The following is a 12,297-nucleotide window of genomic DNA, read 5'->3' on the forward strand; positions in this document are numbered from 1 at the left end:
TCTCTGGCTCTGACATGTCCCCAGGGCAGGGGGATGACACAAGGGTTTCACCCTCACCTTGTTGCCCTCTCCCAGTTATCAGAGGGCAGCTCAGTGAGTTGTTGCTGCTGGGCAATATCAGCACAGCTCACCCGGGCTTGATGCATCACCATCCCAGTGTTCCCAGTCTTGTGGCCTACCATCAAGCCCCTAATGACCCTGCTCTGCTCCTCAACTAATTCCCCAAAGCTTGTTGATGCTAAACTTTCCTTGCGTTGCATTATGAAGATCGGCTGATGGACCTGGGGTGTTCAGATGGAGAACAGGAGCTGAGGGGAGACCTTCTGATCTCTGAACTGCCTGAAAGGAGCTTGGAGCCAGGGGGGGTCGGGCTCTGCTCCCCAGGAACAAGCGCCAGGAGCAGAGGAAACGGCCTCAAGTTGCACCAGGGGAGGTTGAGGTTGGATCTGGGGAACAATTTCTTCTCTCTGTGTGACAAATGTGCTGGGGAACTTAAAAAGGGACATGCCTACGGTGACACGCTGCCTGTCCCTGCCTGCAGCTGAGCCCCCAGCCTGTGCCCTGACCTGCAAAGCTGCACAAGAGGCATCAGGGATGTGGGTTGTACCAGAGGGCAGCTAATAAAGCCCTAAAAGGGGTTGAGGGTGCCAGGGGGGACTTGGGGACATTCAGAGCATGTCCCCTGGACCCCTTGTTGTCCTACTGCTGGCAGAAGGTTTCCTCACGCTACTCAGCCCTTCGCCTCTTGAATCCTTGCTGCACACAAGAACAATATTAGCACCAGTGAGCCAGGCTCTGCCAGAAGCAGGGGGTAATCAGCAACAGTAATTAAATGTGCAAATAACGGGAATTTGGGAGTTACAACAAAAGGCAGAGGAACAATCTGGAGGGGCTTGGAGAAGTTAGGAACACAGAGCAAAATCTAATCAAGCAGAAAATAGCCCGACTGGAGCCAATGGCTGGAGGCAAAGGCAATGCCCCTCCCCTGGCATCTGGAGGGGTCTCTGGTGCTTTTTTGGGGGCAGGACAGGAGGTTTTGGGGAGATTTGTTCCCACTGGCTGCAGGCTGGGTTCCTGGGAAGAATTCCCAGAACTGTGCTATGGGTGGATGGCAGATTTTGGACTTAATATTGATGAGGGAAAAAAAATAATCATCCAGAAGAGCAGTCTGGGGAAATGCACCGAGTGGAGGTGGAGGAAAGATACCTGAGGCCACTGGGAAGTTGGGCTGTTTGGGGGGAGAAAGTGGTTTTGCACTGCAATGAGTTTGCTCTGAGCAACCTGAGCTGGTAAAGATGTCCCTGCTCATGGCAGGGGTGGCAGTGGATGGGCGCTGAAAGTCCCTTCAACCCAAATTGTTCTGTCATTCTGTGGTCCTGGGGACACACTGCAGGAAAACCCAGCCCAGTGACGCTCCTCCCCGGCCAAACCACCAGGAGGGTTTGTTTCCCCCAGCAGCTATAGCAACGAGTCCTGTTGCAGCTCTGCCTGCCCCAGCTATGGAGGTGGGGACAGCGGGGGACCCCCATGGGGCCTGGGGGGACACCCCAGCAGGGACCTACATCGTCCCCAACAGGGTAAGCCCCAGAGAGAAGCTCCCTGTCTGGATTTATGGGATAGACAGGGTGGGGACATGGGGAGAGTGGGTGGAGAGGGGGTCCGAGGTTGGGTTTTGGGGGTCACTGGGATCTGGAGTAGCAAAGCTGCTCTGAGATGGGGCTTTTTGCAAAATGTCCCCCCTGTCCCCCTTCCCTAAGAAGGCCACTGCTTCACAGGGACATGTGCCCAGCGTTGGGGACTTGCCAGGCGTGAAATCCACCCAGGCTTGCAGGGCTGCACCCTGAAAAACTGGGGGTTGTTGCAAGCTCCCCCGTCCTCCCAGGCTCCCACCCCTGGGGCCAGCGCTGCTCTGCTCCCCGCCACCTGCCCCTCTCCCCACTCCTGCCCTCTTGCCGCGCTGCCAGGGCACTGAATTAAACCAAAAGTGGGAAATCCCTGAGGTTTTCCTTCTTTCCCCTCCTGCCTTTCAGCTCCCACCCGAGCGATGTCCCCGTGGGGTTGTGCCTGTGTCCCCACAGCCGGTGATGATCCTGCAGCAGCTTCCTGGGACTGCGGCTGCCCTGGGCCCCCCCGCCGGACCCCTGCAAGTCCGGGGAGGTGCGTGATGGTAGATGTAGAGGTCAGCGTTAAAACCAGCTTTTTCAGGGTGAGGGGCAGGCAGGGGGGCTGTACCCACTCTGCAGCCTCGCAGGGCGGTGATTCCATGGCTGCTTTGCTCCATGGGATGAGATTTTAGGTGGTTTTACCCACCCTGAAGCCTGGGCTGGATTGGGCAACACCAGGACACTCCCGGGGAATGGTTTTGGGCTGTTCTTTTAAATCCCACTTCCATTCCCTTTACCAGCTTCGTAGCCCTTCTCCGAACTCCAGTCTTGGATCTAATCTGATCTTGGAGGCAGCTGCTCCAGCAGGTTTGTGGGCATTTTGCAGAGGAACTTCACGCCTGCGGCAAATGGGGATGTTCTGATGGGGATGCAGAGCCAGACGCTGTGTTTCCCCTGCAGCCGGATTGCTCTCAACAGCCGTGACACGGCTTGAGCATCCAGCCACAGGGACAGGGACACTGACCTGTACGTGCACGGCTGCTCCAGGTCCCAGCATTTTGTGCAGAGCATCCCCCACCTGCTCCTCTCCTGCATCCAGCTCCACAGGTGCTTGCATCTGGGAGCGGAGATGGGAGCAGCCTCCACGGTCCAGCCACAGGCCCTGCCCTCTTGGGGGGTCTCTGAGCTCCCCCGGGTGGGACATGGTGCAAAGCAGAGCTGACCCCACAGGATGACACCCCCAAAACACCGGCTCTACCAGCCGGTGCCAAGGCAGAGCTTGCCAAGCCGCCGAGCGCTGCCAGGACCACAGCGATTCTCCTCCGAATGGGCGGAAAGTCCAATGCCTCCAGCACCACTAATCACCTTTTGTGAGCAGCCTTCAGCAAGCCAGACCAGATGTTTAATCACATTTGCAAATAAGAAGAAGGCTGGAATAGGGCTATTTTAAAGCTTTATCCAAGCAAAATAATTTTTAAGTGCCACATGGGCCTTCCAAATTGGGGTGGGGGGAGTTTGGCTTCATTCCCGTTGGTTGGGCATAGGGACAAGCCTTGGTGCTGCCAAGTGCCACCCCAGGCACTCATTCCACGGCTGCTGTTCTTGTGCCCTTGCTCTGATCTCTCTCTGACGCAGAACTCCTTACTTTCCAGCAGATTTAATCGATTTGATGATGATTCAAAACTCCCAAATGCACCAGGTGGTGATGAACAGGCTGGCTGTATCGGCGCTGACGTCCTTCGGGTTCGGGCCATCCCCAGCCGCTGCCCAGGTAAGGGTCAGAGATGCTGCATGGACAAAGAGACCAGGGGACCAAAAAGGACCAAAAAATTGGGTAAAGGGACCTTTCCAGAGCTGCGCAGGTGAGCGGGATGCTCGTGTAGGGCTTTGGCACAGCCTGGGACCCATCTGGGCACAGAAGCTGGGTGGTCTCCACCCGTCTCACTCCAGGCTCTGCAGCCTCTTGGCATTTGGGGGCTCTTTGTGCTGGTTTGACTCCCCACTCCCCACTCTGTCAGCACAGATTGTATCCAGGATGCTCGGAGATGATTTAGCCTGTCTGGGAAGAGCCAGGACCCTCCCTGTGGTTGGGGCAGCCGAGCGGCAAGGCTGAGCGCTGTTATCATGTCTCTGTGAGGGTTTTCATTTGAAAGTTCATCTTGAACCAAAAGCATATTAAACATATCATCTCCCTGGTGGGGAAACAAATGCTGCTTTCTCGGTGGGGGCGAGAGCTGGGCTGTGGGCAGCTGCCTCGTTTGCTGCCAGCTGGCAAATGCAGCCACACACCCTCCATGCTGCCCACCCAGTGCCCACCAGTTCACCGTGCTGGTCGAGACTGGACCCTGTCACATGTCAGCAGATGGAGCAAACGAGCAATTCCCAGCAGCATTTTAATAGAACTGGAGGATGGTTTGGGTTGAAGGGACCTTCCCAGCTCCCCCAGTTCCCCCCTGCCATGAGCAGGGACATCTTCACCAGCTCAGGTTGCTCAGAGCCCCGTCCAGCCTGGCCTGGGATGTCTCCAGGGATGGTTCATCCACCACCTCTCTGGCCAACCTGGGCCAGGCTCTCACCACCCTCAGAGGCAACAATTCCTTTCTAATGTCCAGCCTAAATTTCCCTCCTTTGGTTTAAAACCAACACCTCATGTCCTATCGCAACAGGCCCTGCTCAAAACTCTGTCCCCATATTTCTTCTTGGCTCCTTTGAGTACAGAAAAGCCACAATAACGTCTCCCCAGAGCCTTTTGAAGTCCTGGCTCTGGGACTGTCACCACCCCGTGTCCCCAGCAGCTGGGTTCCCGTGCTGGATGACCATGGGGTTTGTGTGGGACAGAACCCACCCAGCCAGACCAGGGCAGAGCTGCGCTGTGCTGGTGGCATCGCAGCCATCGCCCCCTGGGAACCTTCTCACTGGTGCATTGGGGAGCAGCTCCCCATGGAGATGCTGCCAAAAGGGGCCCAGCACAACCTTGTATTTTGTTCCTCTCCGCAGGCGATGGCAATGCCTTTGCAGACCACAGAGGAAGAGGAGGCTGTGGTTTTCCATCATCACTACATCCCCTATCCCAGTCCTGCTCCCGTCCTGCCATGGCCGGTCCCGGTGCAGGATCGGGGACTGGTGGCTGTGCGGCACCTGGGCACAGGCTCATTAGCTGAGGATGGGGAGGTGTAAGTAATGAGGGTACTGTTTTGTGCCACCCAGCACGGTGCCCCCACGGCCCCTGGTGTAGCGGGACCTCCAGCCCAAGCTGGGACACAAGGAGCAACACCAGGTCAGCACTTACTTCTGTCCTTGCTCCCCTCCAGCAGTGCAGTGCCCCCCCCTCCACCTCCCAGTGCCACGGGGACCGTGGGAGCCAACGTTCCACCAGCATCAGGTAATGACATGTTCTACCAATGTCCCTCAACAAGGGACGTCTTGCCCTCGGTTGTGCTTTCAAGGGTCTGGAGCACAAGTCTGATGGGTCAGAGGGACGTGGGGGGTTCAGCTGGAGAACAGGAGCTGAGGGGAGACCTTCTGATCTCTGAACTGCCTGAAAGGAGCTTGGAGCCAGGAGGGGTCAGGCTCTGCTCCCCAGGAACAAGCACCAGGAGCAGAGGGAACGGCCTCGAGTTGCACCAGGGGAGGTTGAGGTTGGATCTGGGAAAAATTTCTTCCCCAAAGGGCTGTGGGGCATTGGAACAGGCTGCCCAGGGCAGTGCTGGAGTCACCATCCCTGGAGGGCTGGACAGACGGACATGAGGTTCTCAGGGACATGGCTTAGTGCCAGGGGTGGGTTAACAGTTGGACTTGGTGATCCTGAGGATCTCTTCCAACCAAAATTATTCTATGCATCAACCAGGCAGCCCCCAGTCAAAGACTGAGCCTTCCCTGTCCCTCCCTCCATGCAATCCTGGGGGTGCACAACCTCCAGCTCCCCCTTTCTCTCCGCAGAGTACTATGACATGATGGCAGAGAGGCTGTGAGCTCCATGCTTCCCAAGATGGTTTCTCCTGCACATCCTAGCCCTCAACCCCAGAAGATCCTGCAGGTGCTGAGCATGGGTGCTCCATGATACCTATAAGTTTTGGGGTGTCACAAAGCCTGTTACCAAACCCCAGCTGACAGCATGACCCCAAACAGGGACAAGCTTTATCTCCATGCTCTGCAGGCTTGTCCCTGGTGACACCCCGATCCTGGCTGGACAATATGTCTCTGCCGAACCATGAGGACTCTGCAGAACAGGCTGTGTTGTGTCCCCATAGTTGGGTGCTGGCAGCCCAGGTGGCCCTGGTCTTCATTAATCCCTTCAGATCTCAAAGCAGCACATTGCCTGTAATTAATTTGCTTTGTTAAGAAAGCACCCTGCTGTCACTAATTAAGCATTTGTAATTATCAGACTGCTGGCTCGTTGCCTGAATGCAGGGTTCCCTTTGAGCTGGGAGGGTAAAGGTGGGGTGTGAGCATACATCTTTCTTTTTTAGAGGATCCGTTGTATCAGAAGACTACCCATTCCTTGGAGACATAGGCCCAGAGATGCCTGTGTCTGCAGAGAAGTAAAACACTTATGGCAATGCCCCAAAGCCAGGACTAATGACAGGAATGTGCTCCAAGCCAGAGGCTTTGGGATTTGGAGGGATTTGGAGGAAAGATTGTAGCCAGGCAGTTGTACCCTAAATCCCCTCCTTCTGCCTCCAGTGGGTATGAGTCCTGCCCTGTTTGTCTTCTGGGATCCTAATGGAAAGGAGGTTTTATCCTTCCTGAGCCCAGGGCTGAGCTGTGCACTGGCACAGGCAGCAAAACTCAGCCTGGCTCCTGCTGAAGCTGGAGGAGAAGCTCCAAATGTGGAGCAGAAGAGTTCTGTTGGGTTGCAGCATGAAGGCACATCTCCAGCAAGAAGGGAAGGAGACTGCCCAAAAGCTGTGCTGAATTCGATGGGAAACCAGGCTGGTGCACAAGGGTTTCCACATCCATATGGACAGAAAAGGAAGAAGGAGGAGTCATCAGGAGAAGGGGTGGACAGGAAGGGTGGGCTCAAGATATGTCCCAATTTTAGCTTGAATATGAGAATAAGGAGAGGAATGGGAGGGTGAAGCAATGGGGATTGCCACACCCATGGTGGAAGCAACCCTTGGAGCCTTCTCTGAGTCACGCTAGTGGAACTGGGGCATCCTTCAGCTGGTGGCACGGAGACCATGGCACTCACCACCCTCAGGGGCAACAATTTCTTCCTTATGTCCGGCCTGAATCTCCTCTCTTTTAGTATAAAACCATCACCCCTTGTCCTATCATGACAGACCCTGCTCAAAAGTCTGAGCCAGTCCATCCTCAAGCTTCTGTACAGGGTGAGATGCACACAGCACCTTCCCCTGGACTAGCCCCAAACACCCACCTGCTGCTCTGGTGACACACCTGAGTCACCTGCCACGCTCCTCGGCATTCCCTGATCCACTCCTCCTGCTCCCGGGGACACGGGCTGAGGTCCCCAGCATCCTCCTGCCGGGGCAGCATGATGGACATGGTCCTGCTCCATGGGCTACTGCTCCTCCTCCCTTTGGCAGCCCTGCTGCTTTACCGGTACAATGCCACCTTCCACTACTTCTGCAAGATGGCTTTCTTCCACTGCTGGCTCGTGGTCATGGCCACTGTCCTCTTCCCCTTGGCTCTCCTTCGGGGCCGCTCCGTGGAGAACATGAAGTGAGTATGGCCTGGGGATATTCTTCTGATGTGGAGATGGCTGGGGCTTGGTTGGGATGGAAGAGCTCATGTGGTCTTGTGGACATGATATCTCCTGCTCTGGGCATACCCACAGCATGTTATGGCCAGTGGTTGAGCCCTGGGGCCACAGTGAAGGCTGTGGTCATGTCCTTGTGGCAACAAAGGGTGCATCTGCGTCTTGTGGTGTGGTGAGGAGGTGCTGGACATGCCCCAGGACATGATGGAGATGGCAAGCTGGGTTGGGACTAGTGTTGGCTGGAAGGTGAAGTGGCATAAAAGGGATGATTCCTGGCCATCGCAATGTTTGGGTCATCAGTTGGGTGGGTGATGGGGGTTTTGGCAAAGGTTGGAGACGAGAAAATTAGCAGATGCGAACGCACACCCATCGCTGTGTCCCTGGCAGGGCAGCCAGGTGTTGCTTAGCGGGAACCCTGGGGACCGTCCTTTGGCAGAGGGAGTTTGGGATGTCCCAGTGCCAGCAGCTGTTGGGGATGGCACCGTCATGTCCTGGCGAGTCATGTGCTGTCAGCTTTGCTCAGGGGTGGTGGAAGCTGAGATAACATCACTGTGCAACGTGGGAGGAAGATCTGGTTGCTTTTCAAGGGCGTTGCAATCTTGTTGCTGGATTCCTGGGCATGATAGCATACCAGAAGGGATATAATTATGTCAGAGTGACAAATGTCAGAGCCTGTGGTATTTACTGAGCTCAAGCCATCATGTATTTGTGCTGATGGATTTTGGGCCCTGAGCAGGAGTGTGGTCAGAGGTTTGATGTTATCAGTCCATGTGTAGCCTCTGTCACTCATCCTGTGCAGAAATGCTGTGCTCATGCTCCAGAGTTGCTCTGAGCCCTGGCACAAACGCTTCCAGATTAGCGGAAATACCTGGTGTGATGCAGCGGTGACTCACGCTGCCTTATCTTGTCCCACCTCTACCTTATCTTGTCCCACCGATACCTCGAAGCCATCCTCCCCCGGAGAAGCATGCACAGCTCCATCTCCTCCCCAACCTCCAAATCCCAAAGCCTCTGGCTTGGAGCACATTCCTGTCATTAGTCCTGGCTTTGGGGCATTGCCATAAGTGTTTTACTTCTCTGCAGACACAGGCATCTCTGGGCCTATGTCTCCAAGGAATGGGTGGTCTTCTGATACAATGGATCCTCTAAGCATCATCGTGCCTCCTTATCCTTCTGCGTTTGCTTCTGCTCTCTCCTCCCAAACTTCTCATCCGTATGTGGTGCTGAGCTCTTGCTGGCAGCCCTGTCTCCTGCCTTGTTCCCTGTGGGCTCCCTGGGACCAGTCACTGCCAGAGATGTGGACCCTGGCACAGGTGTTCTCTGTGCTGTAGGTTAGAGAGTGCCCCATTTCAACACCGAAAGCATATCAGCTTTTTATCTCCACTATGGGTGCTGCAATCCCCATTGCTCCATCCTCCTTCCATTCCTCTTGTTATTCTCATGCTGAGTGTCCCCCTTCATCAGCACTGCCATCCTGATGTCACCCTTCCTGCCCAACCCTCCCTGGATGGTGACACCACTTCTCCTTGTTCCTCCTTCCATCTGCACCGACGGAAAAACCTCCATCTCGGGTCCAGTGATGCTGTTCTTCGTGTTTTCCTCCAATGAATGAAGCTGAGTTGGTTTTCCTTTCCCTGCTCTCTTCCCCCTCCACCTAGAGCACGAAGCTTGGTGCCCGCTCTGGAGGGACAGTCCCTGGAGACATCTGCATCCCTGTAGACTTGTCTGACTCAAGACTGTTCCTCTGCATGCCCATCTTTAATGCTTGGTGACTTGCACCCCTCTCTTCTTGCTTTCCCATCACCCCTGGATATCAGAAAACCTGCTTCTTCTTTACGCACCAACTTGTGCTGCCTGCTCTTCTTCATCAGAAACTCCAACGTGGACTTTCTCTACTGAAAGAGCAGCTGGTTCCACCTCGAGGATGGTTATGAGGACAGCTCTGAGCACAAATGTGCTTAGAAAAGCAAAGCATCACGAGACTGAACACAGATCCACCTTGGGACAGACTATTTGCTCATGTAGACCAGATCTAGCCTGGTCCATCTTGCTCCCTAAGTGAATGTGAAGGGCTGTAAATCAAGCCATGCCTCCTCTGTGTTGATGTGCTCCCCACGTGTGTCCCTCTGCCCTAGGCTCCTGCGTTTTGCCATCCGGCCTCTCAAACACTTATATGGCATCAAGATGCAGGTGTGTGGCTCTGAGAATCTGAACACCAAGGAGCCCTATGTGATGGTTTGCAACCACCAAGCTACCATTGACCTCATGGGTACGTGCAAGGGATGGGGGAGTCATCACTGCATGGACAACCATTGAGGTGCTGCAAGGGTGGACCAGGCTCACCCTGGGGTGTCCCAGTGACACCAGCACCAGGATTTGCATGGGACAGCATGGTAGGCATTGGCCAGAATAGCTGGTGGGACAGGACCTCAGGTCCTTGGAGAACAGGAGGCTGAGGGGAGACCTTATTGCTCTCTATAACTACCTGAAAGGAGGTTGGAGCATGGAGAGTGTTGGTCTCTTCTCCTGAGTAGCAAGTGATAGGACGAGAGGAAAACAGCCTCAAGTTGCACCAGGGAAGGTTCAGATTGGATATTGGGGAAAAAATTCTTAATGCAAAGTGTTATGAAGCATTGCAACAGGCTTCCCAGGGCAGTGGTGGAGTCTTCATCCCTGGAGAGGTTTAAAAGGTGCATAGATGAGGTTCTTGGGGACATGGTTTAGTGCTAGAGTTAGGTTATGGTTGGACTTGATGATCTTTAGGGTCTCTTCCAACCAAAACAATTAAATGATTCTATGGTTATGGGTATGCTGCAGAGAGAGGGTTGGGACAATGGAAGATGATGCCGTGTCACTGCAGCCACAGGGCTGGTTGGTTCTGGGTGCCCCTGGGCAGGAATGGATCCTTTTCTCTCTCATCCATCCTCCAGGCATGGTGGAGTTCCTTCCTGACCGCTGCGTGCCCATCGCCAAGAAGGAGCTCGTCTACATGGGCATCGTGGGGTGGGCCTGCTGGCTCAGCGGCTTCATCTTCATCAACCGCCACAAAACAGAAGATGCGATCTGTGTCATCTCCCGGACAGCCAGGACCATGCAGCGTGAAAACGTGAGGGGAGCAGGCAGCAGGGGCGAGTCAGGAGCAAACACCAATGGGACAAGGGCGGCATGGGGAGGACTGACATACCAAGTGCTAGGGTGCCCTGGTCAAGGTCCTCAATCATGTTTCTCCCTGTTCCATGCAGCTCCGAGTGTTGATTTTCCCTGAAGGCACCAGGAATGGGGACAAATCCATGCTGCCCTTCAAGCGCGGGGCTTTCCACTTGGCCGTGCAAGCACAGGTGAGGCCATCGTCCCCCTCCACCTGCCCTTGATGGAGTTTGGTGGGCATGCACCCTGGGGCAGCAGGATAGGGACACTAGGAAGTTTTGGGGTCTGCAGTCCCCAGGGACAAGTGTTGTGCAGGACCCAGGGAGGGGACAGGGACCTCCTGAAGCAGGTACAGCAGGAGCTGGGGTCCCATCTGGGGATGGGGTCTATATGGAGGACACCCCTGATTCTCCATCTCCTACAGGTTCCCATTATCCCCATTGTGATCTCCCCGTACTGGGACTTCTTCAGCTCCAAGGATAAGAAATTCACATCTGGTAAGCTATGGACAAGAAGCCCCATTGGCAGAAGGGCTGGTGGTGGGGATGACACAGGTGGTGCTTGGAGGTCTCTTTGTGAGACATCAAGGTGTGGGGAGGCAGCTGGCGGTGGAGGATGCTGGTGGGTTCATCTAAGAGCATCCCTGGCCTTTCTCTTCTCTCTCCAGGGACGTGCACCATCCGAATCCTCCCCAGGGTAGAAACCCAGGGCCTGAGTCCCAAGGATGTCCCCCAGCTGACAGAGACTGTCCGCCAGGCCATGGCTGATGCCTTTGCTGAGATGTCTGCAGGTCACCGTGGGGACCATCATGCTGAGCAGCTCCCCCACTGCACCAGAGCCAGTGCTGGCAGGGGGACGAGAAGCCTTCAGTGTGACAAGGACACAAGCAGGGCCAGCAATTAGGCAGCAGGACTGAGCCCCTTGGGGACATGAGGGAGGTGGCACAACCGTAGGCTGGGCAATGCTGTCTCTTTGTCCCCGTGGATGTGTCCACCAGACTTGGTAGGTCCAGCAGGATGGTGCCCTGGTGCCAGGGGAAGCAGAGCAGTGCAGGAGGGCACCAGGCAGCACCCTGCCTGCACACTGGGTAGCGGGGAGAGATGTGATGGGCAGGGTTTGGGGTTTGTTGCACTATTTGAGGGTGGTAAAATGCTGGCCCAGATTGGCCAGAGAGGTGGTGGCTGAACCATCCCTGGAGACATCCCAGACTGGGCTGGACGGGGCTCTGAGCAACCTGAGCTGGTGAAGATGTCCCTGCTCATGGCAGGGGGGGCACTGGGGGAGCTGGGAAGGTCCCTCCCATCCCAGACTATTCTATGGTTCTATGATTTACCCCTGATGGTGTGACTGGCAGGGGGGTTCACCCATGGTCATGCTGGGTCACTTCTTCCAGAGGCTTCTGCAAGCTGGTGATGCTGTTCAGATGCAGTCACCTCTGGGGAGAGGTCCAGAGCACAGTGCGGGGGGGGACAGGAGGTCCAGGGTGCATTGCCATGTGGATAGAGCATCCTTCATGCTGATCTATGAGACAAAGGTGCAAGATTAAACAGTCTGTACCTGGTGGTGTGTGTGCATGGTGTCCTGCCTGCGCCTCAGGGGCTGAGGGGATCATGGGGAGGGGGTCCATCCCCTTATAGCCATGCAGGGTGCCTGTATCACTGCACATGAATGTGATGGTTTAAAACTAAAGGAGGGAGATTCAGGCTGGCCATGAGGAAGGAATTGTTGGCCCTGAGGGTGGTGAGAGCCTGGCCCAGGTTGGCCAGAGAGGGGGTAGATGAACCATCCCTGGAGACATCCCAGGCCAGGCTGGACGGGGCTCTGAGC

The 12,297-nt window shown here is 55.5% G+C and overlaps 2 protein-coding genes across 3 annotated transcripts; both read left to right on the forward strand.

The window, feature by feature from the left end:
• The first annotated feature begins 1,466 nt into the window (after window positions 1-1,466).
• Window positions 1,467-6,061, forward strand: PRR29 (proline rich 29). Of its 2 annotated transcripts, none has more exons than XM_021295593.2 (6): window positions 1,467-1,577; window positions 2,031-2,157; window positions 3,257-3,375; window positions 4,602-4,777; window positions 4,919-4,986; window positions 5,544-6,061. In XM_021295593.2, the coding sequence occupies exons 1-6, from the start codon at window positions 1,500-1,502 to the stop codon at window positions 5,573-5,575; spliced, it is 600 nt and encodes a 199-aa protein (XP_021151268.2). In that variant the 5' UTR covers window positions 1,467-1,499; the 3' UTR covers window positions 5,576-6,061. The 2 variants fall into 2 exon arrangements, with proteins under 2 accessions (XP_021151268.2, XP_005508327.2); XM_005508270.3 differs by having other exon boundaries at window positions 4,916-4,986; window positions 5,544-6,056.
• A 632-nt stretch (window positions 6,062-6,693) lies between these two features.
• Window positions 6,694-12,032, forward strand: LOC102085102 (1-acyl-sn-glycerol-3-phosphate acyltransferase alpha). The gene is made up of 6 exons (XM_005508269.3): window positions 6,694-7,286; window positions 9,459-9,592; window positions 10,254-10,429; window positions 10,566-10,661; window positions 10,895-10,967; window positions 11,138-12,032. Exons 1-6 carry the CDS (start codon window positions 7,099-7,101, stop codon window positions 11,371-11,373), a joined length of 903 nt encoding a protein of 300 aa, XP_005508326.2. The 5' UTR covers window positions 6,694-7,098; the 3' UTR covers window positions 11,374-12,032.
• Window positions 12,033-12,297: the final 265 nt, after the last annotated feature.

The sequence above is a fragment of the Columba livia genome, chromosome 23 (genome assembly GCF_036013475.1).
Source record: "Columba livia isolate bColLiv1 breed racing homer chromosome 23, bColLiv1.pat.W.v2, whole genome shotgun sequence".
Taxonomy (NCBI): domain Eukaryota; kingdom Metazoa; phylum Chordata; class Aves; order Columbiformes; family Columbidae; genus Columba; species Columba livia.

Bases quoted from the DNA above. Each gene is read 5' to 3' on its own strand.
- PRR29 (XM_005508270.3), top strand. From the start codon at position 1,500: ATGGAGGTGGGGACAGCGGGGGACCCCCATGGGGCCTGGGGGGACACC. The intron at 1,578-2,030 runs GTAAGCCCCAGA...CCTGCCTTTCAG, and splicing joins CCTACATCGTCCCCAACAGG to CTCCCACCCGAGCGATGTCC. The intron at 3,376-4,601 runs GTAAGGGTCAGA...TCCTCTCCGCAG, and splicing joins CATCCCCAGCCGCTGCCCAG to GCGATGGCAATGCCTTTGCA.
- LOC102085102 (XM_005508269.3), top strand. From the start codon at position 7,099: ATGATGGACATGGTCCTGCTCCATGGGCTACTGCTCCTCCTCCCTTTG. The intron at 10,430-10,565 runs GTGAGGGGAGCA...TGTTCCATGCAG, and splicing joins GGACCATGCAGCGTGAAAAC to CTCCGAGTGTTGATTTTCCC. The intron at 10,662-10,894 runs GTGAGGCCATCG...CATCTCCTACAG, and splicing joins ACTTGGCCGTGCAAGCACAG to GTTCCCATTATCCCCATTGT.